This window comes from Scardinius erythrophthalmus (assembly GCF_964197995.2).
Source record: "Scardinius erythrophthalmus genome assembly, chromosome: 16".
NCBI classification, from domain to species: domain Eukaryota; kingdom Metazoa; phylum Chordata; class Actinopteri; order Cypriniformes; family Leuciscidae; genus Scardinius; species Scardinius erythrophthalmus.
In genome coordinates, this window is record NC_138236.1 from 21471089 (window position 1) to 21492631 (window position 21543).

The 21543-nt window shown below is 37.4% G+C and overlaps 1 protein-coding gene across 1 annotated transcript in view; it reads right to left on the reverse strand.

The window, feature by feature from the left end:
- The window catches only part of ephb6 (eph receptor B6), a 52050-nt gene that overhangs the window by 18745 nt on the left and 11762 nt on the right, over window positions 1–21543 (reverse strand). The window contains exons 2-5 of the mRNA XM_081388135.1: window positions 16136–16200; window positions 13911–14183; window positions 8636–8799; window positions 8056–8351 (exon numbers count right to left, since the gene is read on the reverse strand). Of these exons, the coding sequence (XP_081244261.1) occupies window positions 8056–8351; window positions 8636–8799; window positions 13911–14183; window positions 16136–16200 (798 nt within the window). The remainder of the gene's footprint in view (window positions 1–8055; window positions 8352–8635; window positions 8800–13910; window positions 14184–16135; window positions 16201–21543) is intronic.

Consider the following 21543-nt stretch of genomic DNA (forward strand, 5'->3'; position numbering starts at 1 on the left):
GGCAAAACTGACAGTTATGACCTTTGTAAACAAATAAAAAAAAGCCTCAACAAGCCATATCGCACAATTTTGCACTGTTACTCCTGTTACTTTGTCCTCCTGTTACTTTGTCAAGTGATTGTGTACTGTCGGGAAGATGGAGACGCACTTTATTACGTGTGTATGCTACGCACTGAAAATACTTGGTTAGGATTAGGGGTGAGGAGTGCGTGCGTATTACACGCCATAAAGAGCGTATCATATGCACGCAAAAACTATTTTTGGCGTAGCCTATAAATGGCACGAGAAATAACATTCGTGGTATAGATACGCATTTTCATGTGATCGGGCTCGCTGTCGCAACTCACAACTAGCGTCTTCTCTCTCCCGGCAGTCGCCGCAAACAGTCCCGCCGGCGCTTTCCCACACAAAGACCATGTGACTGACAAGCGCCGCGGCGCCGCCTCCCCACACAAAGACCATGCAACTGACAAGAGAGTTCACTCCTCCTATACGCTAAAGAACCGAGAGTGGTCATCCAGTCTCTTTGGTAGAGAGAGAGAGAGAGACGAGGAAAACAAACAAGCATGCAAATGGAATTATCGCGGCCGGAAAAATTATCGAGCTCATTTTTTTTTATTGTGCGATTAATTGACTTATCGACTATCGCGACAGGCCTAATCATAATGTTGTTTACAGTATGTTATCCCTTTCCATCACAAGACAAAGTGGGTGGCCGGGCTTGGATGCTGACATCTAACTCAGTAAGAATGCTGATTATTCTATCAGTCTTCTAGCAAATTTAAAGGATTTTTTTTTTTGTGCGCAAATATCGTCTTTTTGACATTTTCATCATTTTTTTCAGTGTTGAAAACAGTTTTGCTGCTCAATGTTTTAGAACCCGATACATTTTAGAAATCTTTTGTAACATTATAAATGTCTTTACTGTTACTTTTCATCAATTTAATGCATCCATCCATTCATATACATAAACACACACACACATGTTGGGTTGTCATGTTTTATGGGGACATTATATAGACATAATGATTTTTATACTCTACAAACTGTATATTCTATCCCTAAACCTAAACCTACCTATCACAGAAAAATTTCTGCATTATTACATTTTCAAAGTATAGTATTATTGTATTATTATTAAAGTTCAATATTATTTATAAGCCGTTTTTCTCATGTGGACCTAAAAATAAATAAAAATAAAAAATCCCAACAAGGATTCCAGATATTGCCATCTTGTGAGGATGTAGGGTATACCTGAACAAACAAACACACACACACACACACACACACACACACACACACACACACACACACACACACACACACACACACACACACACACACACACACACACACACACACACACACACACACACACACACACACGCGCACACACACGCACACACACACACACAATGTTAGAATAGATTTCTATTAAATTTCTTTGGATTGTTTCTTACTGGTCAAACCAAAAAACTCTATTATATTATAAATTATATTTTACTATACAATTAAATATAACTTTTTAATACAGTCACATTTTATTCATTTATTTATTATATAATCAAATATAACTTAATAATAAAAAATATTCATTTGTATATATATTTCTTTATATATACTTTATATTATTACATTATATTATATTTTCAGTTTACTGAAAGTGTATGTTGCTCTGAGCAGGTTTATGTGAGTGTTTGAGAAACCAAGAGAGAATTAAGCTAAAGGCATTGGTGGGGGAGGGGCTGTTCAAGTTTAAATAGAGCACGCCTCAAACAAAACCAAAACTGAGATGAAAAATTAAATTAGGAAGCATGTTATATTCAGAGAAGCAGTGAAAAAGACATTGAAAAAGATTCAGATGAAGGAAAACTGTAAAAGCAAACGGGCAGGAGAGAGAGCGAGAGACCTCAGTGAAGTGTATAATTTGCCGTTGACATCGTACTTGGTATTTAGATCGCTGACCCAATTTCTCTCTCCCTCTCTTCCTCCTGTGGTTGCTCTTATTCTCTTTATTCGGCTTGCAGCGTTCTGACTAAAGCACACAGATGCACAAACACAAACACACGTAAACACACAAACAACAACGCACAACTTCAAAAACGGGACATAAAAAGGTATGCACTTATTTCTCTCTCTCTCTCTCTCTCTCTCTCTCTCTCTCTCTCTCTCTCTGAGCTAAGCTTCACAAACCGCTATAGAAACCACCCTAGGACATACAATTCTCTCTAATTAATCTCCATAATTATCCCATTTAATGTGAAATTATTTGCTTGTAATGCTCTGCTGGCTCCTGGATTTCACAATACGCTTGTTTTCCGTTGATTAGATTTGGGAGAACTGGAGACTGAAAGCTCCTGGACGTCCTATCTAAAGGCGGACGGTCGTTCGACAATGGATGATTTGCATCAGTACAAAAAATCAAATCATGCTTGCACAAAAAAAAGTCAAACACAAATTGGCAACTCTTTTGGCAAGGCTTTTCCCTCTTCTGCATTCCCTTCAGAAAGCATTACAACAAAACTTATTCAACATGTGCACTGGAGCAGCCTTTGGAAATGTAGGCAATACACAGCTTTCAAGTTTCATCCACTGACAAGTAACGCTATCCACTTTGTGTTCAGTCATTGTAGAATGTGTTAGTATTCATGGTTATAGTAGGCAATATAAAGTATGTACCACAATCAAAAAGCCCTCTGCACATTATAAATAACCTCTCGCGTTGCCAGAACTTCAGATTGACGGCAGAAGATTTGCACTTCATCGCAGCTTTCATTGGCCAAGAGGACGTCTGACCAACATGTAAAGCGACCAATCATAATTTGTTTTGTTCCGCATCATGTTTAGGGGAATGAAAATGTAAAGGCGAAGTACCTACGATAACAGACCGGATTGCATCTATTAAATGATTTATTCAAGAACGTTGTGCAAGTGTACTGCAACTGCAGTGATGCTGCGAACCTCACATACTTTGAAAATCCACAGTTTAATTGATCCTGATTTGCCCTCAATGCAACAGTTGTAAATACAATGGCTTTCTTCTTCCATGACGGCTTTACTTCCAGGTTGACCGTTAAAGAACGTGACACATGCGTCTCCCGAAAATCCTGTAGAATTCAACCAATCAGATGACGACTTCGAAAATCCTGAAGTGTTTTCCATTTTGTGTGCCTTATGCATCAGACTCATGTCTGAAGTAGAGACTATAAACAACCTAGTAGTCACCAGTTACATTTTGGTTCCATCCTATTCATCCCAGAGAATCGGGCAAAACGACACAGATCAACATGCAAATTAAAAATGTCATACTATTTTATATCAAGAGTGTGCCTTCATGTTATCTGAATGGCCTTAATAACTTGGAGGATATAAATCCTACAGCAAATCAACGTCACCCCTCCTTTCAAGGCTGCTGTTTAGAATATTAGTATGTCAGGAGTGAAAATGAGTCATTCTGCCTTTATAAGCACCAGAAAATCGAACGAAAAAGGTTAATTATACCCAGAATCTGGAAGATTCTGCAAATGACATTTGATATTAGGCCCGGGATGAAAGGATGGACACTGAGCTGTCCACTGTGCTAAACAAGTTTTCATGTGTGGATGAGCAGGTGTAATTGTTTCATCTGCTCAGTCGTGCTTTATTGACTACAATCTTGAAGGACAAGTGAAGGCAAATCAAAAGAACAGTCATGTCTATGGGGCCGTTGAGACTTGCTCTTTAGCACACAACTTGCTCAAAGCTCAAGGCCTCAAATCTGATACAGTATATCAACACATTTGTCCAGAAAATATGGAATTCACTATATATACTGTATATATATATATATATATATATATATATATATATATATATACACACACACACACACACACACATACATACAATGTGTTGTTTATTATTATTAATCAACATTGGTAAATATTGAAAATTTAATTACATGCCTATTTACTCTATTTTTTACATTTAGATTACATTTTCTGTCACCTAATGATCACTTAAAGTTAATCTTAAAAACAGTAATTTAATAACACTATTAAATGTAATCTTTAGCAGATATAAAAAATGTATATCCATTTTCATACTGCATATTATGACGTTGTTACGCCTAAATTAGTAGCATTTAAAATGACTTTAGTTTAAGTGTTTTATTTTTTATTTATTAAGGCAAAGTATTAAAGAATTTTATTATTGACCATTTATCATTTATCAGCAATAACAGCTTTAATTAAGCTGTTTATTAATTTGGGCAATTGAAGAAAGCTGATGCTCTTGACTAGACAGCAAAGAAGCAACATGGGTAAATAAATAAACAATTTTGAGGTTTATCCTTAAGATATTAAATAAAAAGAAAAAAAAGTGTTTTAAGTAAATTAAAATATAGTGAAAAGACGGGGGAAAAATACTAATCAAGTTAAATGTATTTATTTATTTTAGTTTATTTTAGTTTATTTTGAATATTTTTTGCAGTGCATATGTCACTGTCATCTCTCACTGGTCATAAATTCAGATCATAAATCATAGCTCACATTCTTGCCAAGCCATGATTGGAATACAAAAAGGAGACAAAAAGTGAGAAATTCAAACCAGTTTGCTGCTGAAATCAACATCTAAATGAAATATAGATTCTGGAACACCTGCACTGACTCAAGAAAATACATCAAGAATTTTTGCTATCTCAGTCCTCTAGTCTTTAACTCGTGTCCACTACCATGTCCTTCCCCCTCCTCTTCCCTGTGGTTTCTGTCACTTGTTCAGCTGAATGGCCATTACATCACCGTGACCTAAATGTGTCACAACCCTCTCTTATCCCCCCTCTCTCTCCGTCTCCCCACCACTCTACTTTCGTCTTCGAGATATCTCAAAACTTCTTGTCTGAATTACTCGCATCGCCCTCAGAAATTAACCCCTTTCAGAGAATGTAGTGCCTTTCAGCTCCACTTTCTTCCACTTCTACTGCAACTCTCTCTTCTTCTCTGACCTCAATTGCTCATATAGACAGAAAGGAAGAACTTGCTGATGATAAAGATGAGTTAGTCTTAAACATTTCTTAAATTCTCTGTTTGCTTTTCTTCCATCAGCTAATCAACAGACAATAAAGGAAAAAGACAATACTGAAAATGCAAATTATGCTGACAAAGTTACAAGAAAAATATCTACTATATTGATTTCAGGTAAACACAACCTGACCCAAAAATAAACGTATTGTTTATATATAAAGCTACAGACTAACTGCCTAGGGACATCCATTTAAAAAAAATTATATCCCCACAACATTAATTTGTTCATACATAAATCTATACTACTCTTCAAAAGTTTGGGGTTGGTAAGATTTTTTTTTTAGGCTGGATTTATTTGAGAAAAAATACAGTAAAACAGTAATATTGTGAAATATTATATCAATTTAAAATAATTGTTTTCTATTTTAATATATTTGAAATGTATTTTTTTTCTGTGACGCAAATCAGAATTTTCAGCATCGATACTCGCGTCTTCAGTGTCACATGATCATTCAGAAGAAACATTATTATAAATGTTGAATATGTTTGTGGAAACCTTGATAATTTGTTTATCTGTCACTTTTGATCAGTTATTATTTAGTCAAGTATTGCATTTTCAGATTAATTCAGCTATTGAATTTTCACGTTCCTAAAATACCCCTAACAGAATACTTTTTGTAGTTTACACTTTAAGAATCATTATTTAACTTTGGAATATTTTTCCAAATGAGGGCACCCCCTCATTAGCTAACTAGTGGAGACAAATTTGTAACTCGGAACCACAAAACACATTGCATGCAATGCAGGGTTTGTCTTTTGTGTTTTTAATTAGATCTGTGTTTATGGGCACCTTCCCGCTTGTCTGAATACACCGTGTGTAATTCTTTGTCCCTCAAATTTTGTGCATAATTACTATGACAGGAAGCCCGCAGAGTTCTGATTCAGAGATAACTGACACAACAATGATGCACGCACAATGAAATGATAAGGTAAGTGAAAGGGGGCTGGTGGTTAGAAGTATTTGGACACTTTCTGGTTGTTAAACGTTAGTGGATCATACTCATAGTAAATATGATAAGCTATACCTGTGAAAACACTGATAGGAGACCAGTGTGAACCTGAGATGAACTGACTTCATCCACTAAAAATAAAGTTGACACCAATTAGTTAAAAGTCATTTAAAAAAAAGAAAATACTGAAGCTAATTCATCACTGTTTCCAAATGCCATGTGGTTTGAATTTTTTGTTTTTTTACTGTAACTAAAAGACTGTGACTTAAATGTCACAAATACATTTTCAGGTCACTGTATGTAGAGTCTAAATAAAAAAATACATCCAGCTGGGTAATACTTTCATTCATGTCAGTGTAGTGTACAGAAACCATATGACTACATTCATGAATGAATCAGCATTTAAAAAAAAAAATAATAATTTAAGTGAATTTTTTTTTCAGTTCCATTCACTGATTTAAAGCGTTAGTTCACCCAAAAATGAAAATTATGTCATTAATGACTCACCCTCATGTCGTTCCAAGCCCGTAAGACCTCCGTTCATCTTCGGAACACAGTTTAAGATATTTTAGATTTTGTCCGAGAGCTTTCTGTTCCTCCATTGAAAGTCAATGGACGGCATACTGTCCATGTCCAGAAAGGCAGACATCATCAAAGTAGTCCATGTGACATCAGTGGCTCAATCTTAAGTTTATCAAGCGATGAGAATACTTTTTGAGCGCAGAAAGTAAACAAAAATAACAACTTTATTCCACTATTCATTTCCTTCTCCCTAGGCCTCAAGTGAGTTCACGTAGTGTTTTTGCGTAGCGCGTCTGTGTTGTACGTCACACGCATCACACATGAGAAGCGTCCAATAGTGAGCCTACGTGTGACGTACAACATAGACGCGCTGCGCAAAAACACTACGTGAACTCACTCGAGGCCCAGAGAGAAGGAAATGAATAGTGGAATAAAGTCATATTTTTGTTTACTTTTTGCGCACAAAAAGTATTCTCATCGCTTTATAAACTTAAGATTGAGCCACTGATGTCACATGGACTACTTTGATGATGTCTGCCTTTCTGGACATGGACAGTATGCCGTCCATTGACTTTCAATGGAGGAACAGAAAGCTCTCGGACAAAATCTAAAATATCTTAAACTGTGTTCCGAAGATGAACGGAGGTCTTACGGGCTTGGAACGACATGAGGGTAAGTCATTAATGACATAATTTTCATTTTTGGGTGAACTAACCCTTTAAGGTGTGTTCCACTTCACCTTTAGACATACCTATATGCATATAGAATGGTGAATCAAACAAATTAAAACAATTTAAATAATAAATCATCTCCACAGCAGATTCCAAGTAATCAAAGGCTTAGGATGTTTCAGTTTAATTCATTGCACCGGTTCCACCTTTTTTTATTTTTTAGAAAACTCGCAATTTGTTGGAGAACCGCGCTTAAAGAAAAATGCTTTCTAGAGTCTCTTAGAAGTGTTGAAGACACGCAAATATCAATAATATAGAGTTTTTTAGTGGTATTGTAGACATTGTTTCGGTCGCAATTTTTTTTTTTTATCCATTCAGTTCATAAAATATAAAGAAAGATTTTCCATGACTTACTGCTGTAACCTGCAGAAACAGTCACAGAATGAATCAGTGAATAAATCTGAACAAAACTTTTTGGTGAATAGATTGAAAGGATTTGAGACACTGAGATCTCCACCATTAGACTACATGTTTTGTTGACTCAATTGAATATGCAGAGCCTATTTGATTGGGCTTATATCCCATCACTGACTAAATCAGTGAACAAATCTTTTTTTGTGTGTGTGAAGGAATTAGAAAGATTTGAGTCACCGAGATGGATCAAAATGTCCACCATTAGACTACATGTTTTGTTGACTCACCTAAACAGGCCAATTAAGCTATTATGATTGGGCTCATATCCCATCACAATGAATCAGTAAACAAATCTAAACAAATCTTTTTGGAAAATGGATTCAAAAGATTCAAGTCACTGAGATGAATCAAAATCTCCACCATGCTTTGTTGACTCACCTATACAGGATGAGCCATTATGATTGGGCTCATATCCCGCATCACACGTACATCCTCCAACAGGCACCAGCCATTCGCCTTCTGTGTTACAGTGCATTCTTGGTGCTGTCCCACCCTGTGATTGGCTATGGGGTACACAAGTCCCAGTCACCGGAACAAGAGACGTTGGCTCCGCCCCTGAGGGCGTGGCTGGGTAGAAAGCCAGGAAACGACTGGTTGCTGGACAGCGACGATAAAATACGGAAACACCCATGAGTGACACGCATGCTCCACTGTCTACTATTGCTAACACAAACCTAAAAAAGAGAGAATAAAGAGAAAGGGAGATGAAAAGAGACAGACGACAAGCTTAACAGCCAGCAAAACATCCATTGAGACCAGACAGACTAATAACTGTTGTTTGTTTTCATATTCAAACCATATCATGGCAAATATTAACACTGTGGCTGATATTTACACAGCAGAATTGCCTGATCCTGAGTGACCACATTCAGAGGGATCCTCATTTCATCTGCACACAGTGACCATCATTCATCAAGGGTTTTAGGGAGATGGGGGCAAGGCAAAAAGGTCATCGTACCCTTTGCGTGTGAGAGGAGCAAAGCTGCGGGTTTTGACGTTGATGCGTCGCGCGTTTTCAGGTTTGTACTGGTGAGGCAGGCTTGGCTCCACACGGCTGAAACTCTTGTCTGCTGCGATGGTGTCGATCTTCACCCAGCCCTCTCTCGTCTCTCCACTGGAAGGCTGGAACAGTGTAGGAGAGAGAGCTATCAAACTAATTATTAATATGTCAGTCATGTTTACAAGGATAGTTCACCAAAATTAAAATGATATCACTTTTAAGTCATTTTAAATTTATAAGCTTTCCCCCCACTGAACGAAAAAAGGAGACATTTTAAAGAATGTGCACACCCCTCTAGTCTACAGTGACAGTTCACAGAAGCAGTTGTTTATAGTATATATACTGTATAGCTGTATATAGCAGTATATAGTATATTAATATGGGTGGATGGGGTACGGTGGCCCAGTAGGGCACAACACAACGAAATTAAGCCACAACACAACAAACTGAATCCACAACACAACGGAAATGAGCCACAACCCAACGGAAAATGTACAACACAACGAAAATAAAGCCACAATCCAACGGAAATGCTTATATAGAGTCAGCGGCCTAAAAAATATATCAACACCACGATTAGTTTTAACAGTATGTAGCTAACCATTGTATATCAACATTTATTAATTAAAAATCACCTATGTCCATTATAGCTGCATTATATTTATACTCTAGAATGCTTTGCTGCGCTACCACAGCGCATGATGCCTAAGGGAACGTCTGCCAATTCCTTTAAGTTGTTAAAACGTATAATTTGTATTAATTAAAATTACTTTTTAACATTTAAAAACAAACATGTTAAAAATCCAAAGCTTGATTGTATTGGTCGTAGACTGATTTACTACAGCTGACTTTTTTCCAATACCTCCCTTCATATTTACAGTAGCCTAAACAATTATTTTAGGAAATTTCTGTAATATAATAAAAGTTATTTTTTCTCTTATCATGTTTCAAAGGTTGTAGTTCCTATTAACCAGACTGACTTACAACAGGTGAAATTGTGCCAATGCCTTCCTGTAATTCTGCAATTCACCAAATAGTTTTTATTTACCAAATTATATTATAATAAATTATACGTATAACCACTTGGTGTAATTGCCAGACGTTCCCTTAGGGATCATGCGCTGTGGTAGCGTGTCAAAGCATTCTCGAGTATAATTACGCAGCTATAATTAACGTAGGTGATTTTGAAGTATATTTTATATACAATGATTTACAATGGTATACAATGGTTACATAGCCTACTGTTAAAACTAATCGTGGTATTGATATATTAAGACTGCCAACTCTATAGAACAACGGCAAGGAAAACTAACTTTATCGGGCTCCGAGAGCCCTCTAACGTTAGTGGTCGGGAGCATTTCCATTTTGTTGCGGCTTTATTTCGTTGTGTTGTGGCTCATTTCCATTGCATTGTACATTTTCCGTTGTGTTGTGGCTTAATTTCATTGTGTTGTGAACTTATGTTTGCTTTTTAAATTTCGTTGTGTTGTGCACTACTGGGCCACCATAATGGGGCCTGTCCTGATCACTTTGCTTTTTGAAATAGGCAGGGATGTATTTAATACAGCTTAAGCAGCTCCAAATGTTGAACAGAGTTTTTCATTGTTAGTCTGTGTTATAATGAGCGTCGATCCGGCACTGGAATTTGTTATTTTTAATGTCTTGCTGAGTGTTTATTGCAGCTGTTAACAGTGGTGGAAGCCAACAGCGGAGTCTTGGACACACATGCCAATCTATTGCTTTCCCGCAGCTGCTATCCATTCTAGTGAAATCTTCAAAACAAAATGCCATCAGATGTGCCCCTGAAACCTGGAAACTCTGGCCTTCCACAGAATAAATAGCATTATATGGGTTTGGAGCAACATGAGGTTGACTAAATAATGACAGAGCTTCAGTTTTGGGATGAACTATTCCTTCAAGGAGATATTATTAGTGCGGCAGCATTGCATTTAAAAGATTAACTACGAGAAGGCAAAAAAAGAAGAGATGAGAAGAGCTTTATGTAACTGAGAAGTTGCAAGACCAGCACAACTAGAAGAAAAGTATTTGATTTACACAACGATAGACCACATTACAATCCCACAGGAATAACTACAACTTTTATTTACTGTTTTGAGCATTATCTTCTCTGGTTCTCCCCTGAGGAGTAATGAACCACACATATTGCTGAGACTCCACATAATGGTGTCTTAAAACCACACTGTGTGTTTTCCTCTAACAAACATGACCTGGTAATTGCACTTGTAGAAGTTATGTATCTCTTGAAGCCACCCTGCTTAGAAATGTCTAAAGGTATACGATCAAAAGATGTTGATTTACACATTGCTAATTGAACAATGTAAATATATATATATATATATATATATATATATATATATATATATATATATATATATATATATATATATACACAGTGGGGAGAACAAGTATTTGATACACTTTGCAGATTTTGCAGGTTTTCCTACTTACAAAGAGAAAAAAATCCAGAAAATCACATTGTATGATTTTTAAATAATTAATTTGCATTTTATTGCATGACATAAGTATTTGATCACCTTCCAACCAGTAAGAATTCCGGCTCTCACAGACCTGTTAGTTTTTCTTTAAGAAGCCCTCCTGTTCTCCACTCATTACCTGTATTAACTGCACCTGTTTGAACCCGTTACCTGTATAAAAGACACCTCTCCACACACTCAGGCCCCGTCCACACTACTGCGTTTTCGTTTAAAAACGGAGACCTTTTGCTACGTTTGCACCTCCTGTCCACACTAAAACGACAAAAACGGAGACCCAAAACGGAGAAGTTTAGAAACGCTGCCGACCCGTTTTTCGTTTTGAATCTCCGGAGGGCGTTTTAGTGTGGACGGGTCAAAACGGAGGACTTTAGAAACGATGACGCAGAAGCTCACGTTCGGCTCTATGATTGGGTGTCATCGGTCATGGCGTATCCTTCCCTTCCTTCCCTAAATTCTGCATTTTACAATGCTATAACTGCCGATTCGATCGATCTTTGACAATTCTCGTGTGCAGCGGTAACGTTAGCTACTTTCTTCTTCATCAGATCTGAGGAATAATCTAACCGTTTCCTGTTTACACCGGCACGTGAATGGTCACGTGATCCGCGTTTTCCGTCGTTTTAATGTGGACGGAGATCAATTCTAATACGCAGCTAAAACGCTCGTGTGGACGGAGATCGTATTCGTTTTAATTCTCCGTTTCTAAATGAAAACGCAGTAGTGTGGACGGGGCCTCAATCAAACAGACTCCAACCTCTCTACAATGGCCAAGACCAGAGAGCTGTGTAATGACATCAGGGATAAAACTGTAGACCTGCACAAGGCTGGGATGGGCTACAGGACAATAGGCAAGCAGCTTGGTGATAAGGCAAAAACTGTTGGCGCAATTATTAGAAAATGGAAGTTCAAGAAGACGGTCAATCTCCCTCGGTCTGGGGCACCATGCAAGATCTCACCTCGTGGGGCATCAATGATCATGAGGAAGGTGAGGGATCAGCCCAGAACTACACAGCAGGACCTGGTCAATGACCTGAAGTGAGCTGGGACCACAGTCTCAAAGAAAACCATTAGTAACACACTACGCCGTCATGGATTAAAATCCTGCAGCGCACGCAAGGTCCCCCTGCTCAAGCCAGCGCATGTCCAGGCCCGTCTGAAGTTTGTTAATACCATCTGGATGATCCAGAGGAGGAATGGGAGAAGGTCATGTGGTCTGATGAGACAAAAATAGAGCTTTTTGGTCTAAACTCCACTCACCTTGTTTGGAGGAAGAAGAAGGATGAGTACAACCCCAAGAACACCATCCCAACCGTGAAGCATGGAGATGGAAATATCATTCTTTGGGGATGCTTTTCTGCAAAGGGGACAAGACGACTGCACCGTATTGAGGGGAGGATGGATGGGGCCATGTATCGCGAGATCTTGGCCAACAACCTCCTTCCCTCAGTAAGAGCATTGAAGAAGGGTCGTGGCTGGGTCTTCCAGCATGACAACAACCCGAAACACACAGCCAGGGCAACAGGGGAGTAGCTCCGTAAGAAGCATCTCAAGGTCCTGGAGTGGGTTAACCAGTCTCCAGACCTGAACCCAATAGACAATCTTTGGAGGGAGCTGAAAGTCCGTATTGCCCAGCGACAGCCCCGAAACCTGAAGGATCTGGAGAAGGTCTGTATGGAGGAGCGGGCCAAAATCCCTGCTGCAGAGTGTGCAAACCTGGTCAAGAACTAAAGGAAACGTATGATCTCTGTAATTGCAAACAAAGGTTTCTGTACCAAATATTAAGTTCTGCTTTCCTGATGTATCAAATACTTATGTCATGCAATAAAATGCAAATTGATTACTTAATAATCATACAATGTGATTTTCTGGATTTTTGTTTTAGATTCCGTCACTCACAGTTGAAGAGTACCTATGATAAAAATTACAGACTTCTACATGCTTTGTAAGTGGTAAAACCTGCAAAATCGGCAGTGTATCAAATACTTGTTCTCCCCATGTATATATATTAATATTTGATTTTACTTAAGCAATGAAAGATACCATTCTAGCTTTAATGTTTTACATTAATATCATTGGAAGCCTGCAGGGATATGTCAGAGGTATTATGCAGTTTAGTTTTCTTCTTTTCTTCGGAGTGATTCATCTGGGGAAGTGTAGTTCATACAATATACAGTCATTCAAAGAGCACAAGGGTCTTATTTTCTTTAAAATAAAACCTCAGGCTCCATCATGACAAATGTTCCAAGTAGCCTACATCTTAGTCAGTCAAACAAAACAGAATGCTACAAGACTGAATGCTGCCAAAATACTTCATATGATGTCTGTGTGTGGGTGTAGGACAAGGTATCCAACAAACCAGCATTTGATAACAGGCTATACTGTACTTATGATGCCATACTGTCCTGCAGAAAGGAGATAATTGGAAAGTAAGACTGAAGTTGAGCTACAGACATGACCTCAAGATATCTCCAAGCCATAAAATTGAATTATAATATTTCATGGTTTTTGAAACAGGTTGCAGGTTGGACACATCATCAGTTGTAAACAACATGATTTTACAGCATGAATTGACTTTGTGTTTTTATGTCAATGACCTGTGAGTCTTATGTCACTGATCCATGTACCACTGAGCTAAATACAAACTTCTCAATCCTTCTTTAATCTCATTATAATTGCAGGTTTGGGCCTTGAAAGTGAGAAAATCCCTCGCCACTCACCTCAGCTGCCCAGGTTCTCTCTAGCTCTCTCTGGGAGTCAGCCTGTTTGTAGAACAGAGTCAGTGTCTCCCTGCATGTCGGGGAGGGTGAGCGTAGACTGGCACAGTCACGAACCGAGAAACGCAGTGTCACAAAGACCCTTGGAGCTGACTGCCGGTACAGGAAGGGTGTGGCCAGCCAGTTGTCTTGGAGACGGGGGTTCTGATTGACATTGCAGACTTCAAAGGTACGCATGAGTCTCCCCTTGTCATCTAACACGCTCACCTCATCCCACTGAGAGGAGGAACAATGTTAGAGAATAAAAATGAGCTTGAGGCATGAATACTGCACAACCACAATATTTTCATCCACCTGAAAATATATAATTGAGACCAGACGTCTGAGTTCCCTTTTGATTTTTTTTAATGACATTTTTATTTTAAAAATATTTTAAGTGTATATATATATATATATATATATATATATATATATATATATATATATATATATATATATATATATATGAAGAGTTCAGATGCAAAAGCCTCTAAGTGCCATCTGAAATTTTCTTCTAGAATGATAATTTTTATCAAGCTTGTATATTTAAGTTCAATAATTTCACTTAAATGCAAATTACCTATTAATTGTCATTTAAGTGAAATTACTTAACTTAAATAAACAAGCTTTATAAAAATTATAATTCTAGAAGAAAATTTCAGATGGCACTTAGAGGCTTTTGCATCTGAACTCTTCATATAGTGCTGTCAAATCGAGTAATCGCGATGAACCGGTTCTAAAATAAAAGTTTGTTTATATAATACATATGCATACATGTGTTTATATTCATTGCTATTTACATTTTTTTACAAGTACAATGTGGTCCATAAGTCCAAGTCCACATTGTAATTTATAACAAAATTGACTTTAAACCTAAAAAAAGATATTGCCATCTTGTGAGGATGTAGGTACCTGAACAAACAAACAAACAAACAAACACACACACACACACACACACACACACACACACACACACACACACACACACACACACACACACACACACACACACACACACACACACACACACACACACACACACACACACACATTTTAATATGGACTTAGATTTTTTGCTGTACTGTAAAATATGTAAATAGCAATGAATATGAAATAAATACAATGTTAGGAGAACTATTGCATGTAAATGGGAATCTACAGCTCTGTGAAAAAAACTTAGATGCATTTTTTTTGCTAAAATGACACAGATTATATCAGAGAAATACCCTGCCCTTTCCTGCCTCTTCAGGTGATTTAAGCTGAAAATCCCAAATCTCTCCAGAAATACACAATACAGAAATCACAGACACACACACCCTCACTGACTCACAAAAAGGCGGCGAACAACTGCCACGCTGAGAAAGAGCGAGACAGAGGATGAAGAAAATAAATCAAACAGACAAGTGACTAAGAGGAGACGGAGAGAAACACAGCATCAAAAAAACTTAACATGAAATGACTGCTGGAGGAATGAAAACATTCGTTTAGGGAACTAAAAAGGGAAAGAAAGAATAAAATGGGCTTGAACGTGCAGAAAAAAAGATGGGGTGGACAGCTTGAGAGAATGAGAAGATGAGCGAAGGAGAATAAGAAAAGCACAGATGGATAGATTAACAAAGATATGTATGCAGACCAAGTGACAAAGAGAGAGAGAGAGAGAGAGAGAGAGAGAGAGAGAGAGAGAGAGAGAGAGAGAGAGAGAGAGAGAGAAGAGAGAGAGAGAGAGAGAGAGAGAGACTGAGGTCTGGCAAGAGAAGCTGGGACAGTAAGTAGAGGACTGAGTTCAGTTCTTCTCAGTAGGTCACAGTCTCTGCGCTGCCCAGGGCCACAAATATATCACGGTCGAGCTGACCGAGGATGAAGGAATTGAGGGAAGGAAGTTTAAATATGCTTCATCTCCTGTGTTTTCAGAAAGGCGGGAATAAAACAAGAAGTACAAACTCACAGGCCCACAGAAACAATACAAAAACATGAAGGAAGAGGGCATCAATACACCACACACACACACACACACACACACACACACACACACACACACACACACACACACACACACACACACACACACACACACACACACACACACACACACACACACACACACACAATCACCTCAGAATATTCTAAAGTGTGATCTGTCTGTTTCAGATACACATAAATTCGTTTCTAAACAAATGCATGAATCTTACCCCAGTGTCAGGATACGTTGTCCAGCCAAGCTCAGCGGTGGACTCCGTAGTGTCCAGCAGCATAACTGAGAGTCAGGAAAGGACAGAGAAGTAGAGAGAGAGAGAGATGAACAGACAGCGACAGAGTTTATTAGATGATTTAACTAATAGCAGTATCACCACAGAATCAAAATGGACAATTACTGTTTTTAATGGAATATTGCAGTATTTATTATAAATTATTTATCCGTGCACATCATTCTTTTTTTACATTTCCCTCCCTCTTGCAATGACATCTCTTCTCTTCTCTGAAGACATGTTTACCAGCGGGACAACCTTTCACTCACATGAGATCACAAGCAATAGCAAACCACAACCATCCAACGATCCAGTCAATTTCCAATAGAAAAAAATCAAGTCTCGTCCTACATTTTTTCTTGTCCGAGAAGCTGTTTCACGCGTATATACAACAGTCACAATAAGAAAGAACTTCAGTAGGAATCGCAACTTCAGTTTCATGACAACTTGAACTAGTTTTGTGTAATTTAATGTAAATATAAATCACTCTCATTTAATGTAACATTTAATTTAATATTCAACAATAATATTGATCTGCCTGCATTGACACTATCATATGAGAACTGGTTTTCTCCAGAGCGACTAAATATATATAGAAATTAAATAAATTAATAACTTTTTGACAACAAAAATGAAACATCACTGAACTGACTTAAGCTGGACTGATGCTATTCTCTTCTGGAAACAAACTTTGTTGCAATATTTTCCTGTTATCTCTGTAAAGCTGCTCTGAAACAATCTGTATTGTAAAAAGCGCTATATAAATAAATGTAAAAAATGTTTGTACATATATATATATATATATATATATATTAGGGCTGTCACTTTCTGGAAAAAATCCTGTTCGATTTTTGAGACTTAAGTGTTCATTGAATCGATTGTAAAATCGATTTTCCATGTCTAAAGACATTTCCATTTTTAACGGCAAATATGGGCAAATCCACGGACAACTAACAGGCATTAGGACGAACGTAAAGAGGGCGCTTGAGACGCGCACAAGTCAGCAAATATACCTGATGATTTATTGGCGTGAAGTTTCGTGCACAATGACAAACAGGAGTGCAACATTCTCGAAAAACATGGACTGCCATAACATCACATCATAATATAAATGAAAAACATTACCGCAGGCATATATATATCGCATATATATATATATTAGTGTTATAAATGTTCGTTAACGTTTTTTAAACATTAAAATATGAAAAACTTTGCTAGATTTACCAAGTCATCACTGTCTGTAAAAAGGGTCCATTGTATTGAAAAAAGGACATGTAAAATTATATTTAAACACACATTAAACCCTTTTTTACCATTAAATAAAGGACATGATCAGTACCTGAGACATTTTTTTCTAGTTCTGGCCACAACATTACAGAAATAGAAACCGTTTCTATATAAGAAATCCCTATTGTAAGAATTGAGAAATGAGAAAATCCCGGGCAGTCTGGTTGAGGAACGACCACTCCCCGAGAAGACAAAGGACCTTTCTCGAAATTAACATTTGACTCTCTCTTGAGAAACTAGCATCCCAGAGTCAATCACCTCCCCCATGTTGTCTCTCTCTCACGCTCAGATCACCATATTTACCCAAAAATCTAAATGGTTTAATGTGAATAATTATCATATACAGTATTACACATGTTTGGTATCATTTGAAATGTCTCAGTGCGACTGGTACAAAGGTCTCATTCCCAAAGAAAAGGTAATATAGTTCTTAAGAGTTTAGAGATAACTCGCACACAGAGGAGGGTGTGTCTTCCAGGCAAATGGCATTCAGCTCCCAAAAGGTATTAACTGTGAATGCAAATCATCATTTTTAGCAAATGTTTCCATGTGAAAGAAGTTTCTGTCTTTATAAAGAAATGCAACAAGAGGCTCAGCGCCATTCTGTAACTCAGATCAGCCCATAATGTTGAAGGACCTCAAATACTTCAGCACTATGTATTTTTCTAAATGTCGGGTTTAGCCAGCATATTTTACTCTTTATCTCTGAGCATTTGATGTTACTGTATTGATTATCTTTGAACTGATTATGAAATTGGCATGATATATTTACCTGACATAATAAATTGTTACATTTGATTTTATTCTGAATTACTCTGAAATTATTTTCTCAAGTAAGTGAAGTCTTATGTTTCCACAAATCTGCGTCAAGGGTTAAGTACATACTAGATCCCAGTTTAGATGGAGCGTGAGGCACATCTCGTGGGATTCTAGATTCCTGACAAACTGCTAGATAAAAATACTATTGGTAATAGCAAGCGTTAAAGCAGCATTGTCTTAATGTAGTCATAACCTTTGGTTATTGTTCGGGCTTTAACAAAGTTGTTATATGGGCGACTGTAGGGGACTACATGGGTACTTTTTAACAATAGGAAGCAAGTATGCGGCAATGTTGAACTGCCTTAGCCATAAACTCTGGTTATCTATCAGACTGGTGAGTTTGTGATCGTGAGATCTACGTAAACGGCCGGCGTGAGACTCTTTTAGCGACATAGCTTCCTAATGAACGAATAAAATATAAAGTAAAGAGTTAAAGAGAACAATCAACTGTATTGTTAAACTATTATATAATTGACCAATAACCAATTGGCAATCTAACCTAAATTCGAGGTCTTTATAAAATGGAGTCAGATAAAAGCTTAAATTAAATTACTTGGAAAAACCACGTGGAAAAGACAGTAACGCGTCATCTGTTCTATCGGATGCCGCCACTGGACCGATTTAGACGGGCTTACACTATCAGGACCAAAATTGATTAACACTGAAAAGATACATAGATACTTTTTTTTTAAGTGCCCCATTATACACTAAAAAATTTCTAACCCTCCCAAATCAAAAATTTCAAGTGACCGATAACATCTACATTTTTCAATTGGCCCAAGTGAAATTCTGTAAATTACAATTGGCCCAAGTGAAAATCTGTAAATTTAATTTTATAATTTACAGAATTTCACTTGGGCCAGAATGTTATCGGTCACTTGAAATTTTTGATTTGGGAGGGTTAGAAATTTTTTACAGTGTATAATGGGGCAATTACAGTGTACTTTTCCAAATATTACCTTTCATGCAGTATAATATAGCTGTTTGTCAATGTAAAATGTTTTAAAGATCAAAGTGCATAGCAAATAAAGTTATTGTCTCTTAAAAGAAAGAATCGATTTGGTAATAGGTGATTCATTTCCAACAGCGCTGTAAGTTGACCAATCACAACAGACTGGGTCATTTGACCAATTAGAACAGAGTAGGCTGATGGTAAGGATGGGTTTAGAGACATTGAATCTTCAAAAGAAGTGTTTTCTGACTCTTTGAGAAATTAAGTGATGTCCAATGTATATTATGAGAAAATTAAAGTGCTTTTCAACCTTGGGTGCAGTGAAATCAACGCTATCTCACAACCAATTCGTACAAATTCGTACGAGTGATCAAAAGGTGGCTAATTCGTACGAATTCGTACGATTTGTCTAAACCCACGTGATGATTAGGTTTAGGGGCGGGGTCAGGGGTAGGTTATTCGTACGAATTCATACGAATTGGGCAACTTGTAAAATATGTACGATTTAGCAAAAATCGTACTAATTCGTACGAGTGAGGTCGTATGAATTCGTACAAATTAGCCACCTCGTAAAATTCGAGTTGGTGAAACCTATTTTAGGAGACCTCCAAAACAAAATTAGGAACCTTTAAAATAGCATAATAGGGGCCCTTTAAATAAATAATAGAAGCATTTTACCAGTGGTCTCAGACTTAGCTTTGTGCCAGCAGGAAAATACAAGACCGTCCCCAGGAATGTGTTGCTAAAATGTGCATGACACTGGAATGCATCTGTCAACTTCCTATATGAAAAATGAGCCACAGGGAAAACTTATGTCAAAATTTGTGATACAGAAAAGGTTGATATGACAGGAATCTGGCATCTAAGCTGTCCTTTCCCATAATCTCATGCTTGCTCTGACATTCATCTAATGAACTGTTTATCACCGACAGAGAGAGAGAGTGAAAAGAAGAATAAAAGAAGCGAGTGAATTCTTATCTGGAATCAATTGTACCATTTACAAATGAATTATTTCTGAAATAGTACATGTTTATTTAATACCACATATTTTCCAGATGAGGGGCGGCTGAGCTCTGGCTCCTCTGGGGCAGCGTGAAATGGGTCAAACCCTTGTGTAAAGAACCTAAAGTCTTAAATTGAACAAACAAAACTGAGCAAACACAAAACAAGCGCAGTCATATAAAACACATTCACAGAAGGCCTAAGCCTCTCTCTCACACACACACACACACACACACACACACACACACACACACACACACACACACACACACAGCTGTCACATATACAGTACTGAGGATGAGAGTGTTTTTAATTCTGCCTCCCCCCTCCCTCCTCTATCTGCCCTTAAAACCAAGAAACTGATATTATTCTGTGGCTTATACTAAATCCACCCCTCCATCTCTCTCTCTCTCCCACTTGTGAGTAAACAGATTTTTTTTAGATTATGTTCACAGATGGGGACCCTACAAATCTCTCTGCCAATCTATCATTTCCCTCCTGTCTGTCTCTCTCTCTATTTGGTTCTTATGCATCGTTTCTCTTCCTCCTGAAGACAGTGATGGCTTAGAGCGTGCAGGGCAGGGATTTGGGAGAGATTTACTGTGTTTTTTCTTCTTTAGTACACAGTGAACATGAAAAGAGGGCACTTTATAACAGAGTGTTTAGAAATGTTGTGCTTTTAAAGGATTATGTATTCCTTAATATTTAACATTAGTACTTGGACAGCGTGAAACGGAAGTTGCGATAGTCTTATTTTCCCTATTGCGACATACATCCGTACACATTTTTTTTTTAAATGATGTGCATGGATAAATTGTTTTATAATAAATACTGCATTATTCCATAAACAAAACAAAACAAGAATCGCCAATTTTGATTTCATGGTGACTTTAAAAATAATCACTGTTATCATAAAGGTTTTATGTTAATTAACTATGCAAATCATTTTGGATTCTTCTGCTTTTTGTAAAGTAATTTTTTTTATTTTAAAATCTATATTTTTCCTGAATGCAATCTTCCCTAAAGCAGTTGAAATTCATGCTGATGCAACATGTTAATAGTTTTAGTAACTCTTGACCACTTAGCAGATAAGCAGCATTCAGTACATTGCTCTCAGGCATTTCATGCATCCATTCAAACAAATTTAATGAATGTTGCAGAACAATTTAATTATTTTAACTGACTAAGTTTGGTGTTTGTAATTAGTCAGTCGATTAGTGTCAAGTGAGAGGACAGCCACAAGGAATCCCACTAAGCGTTACAATTGTCATGATGTTGTTCATAAAGATAT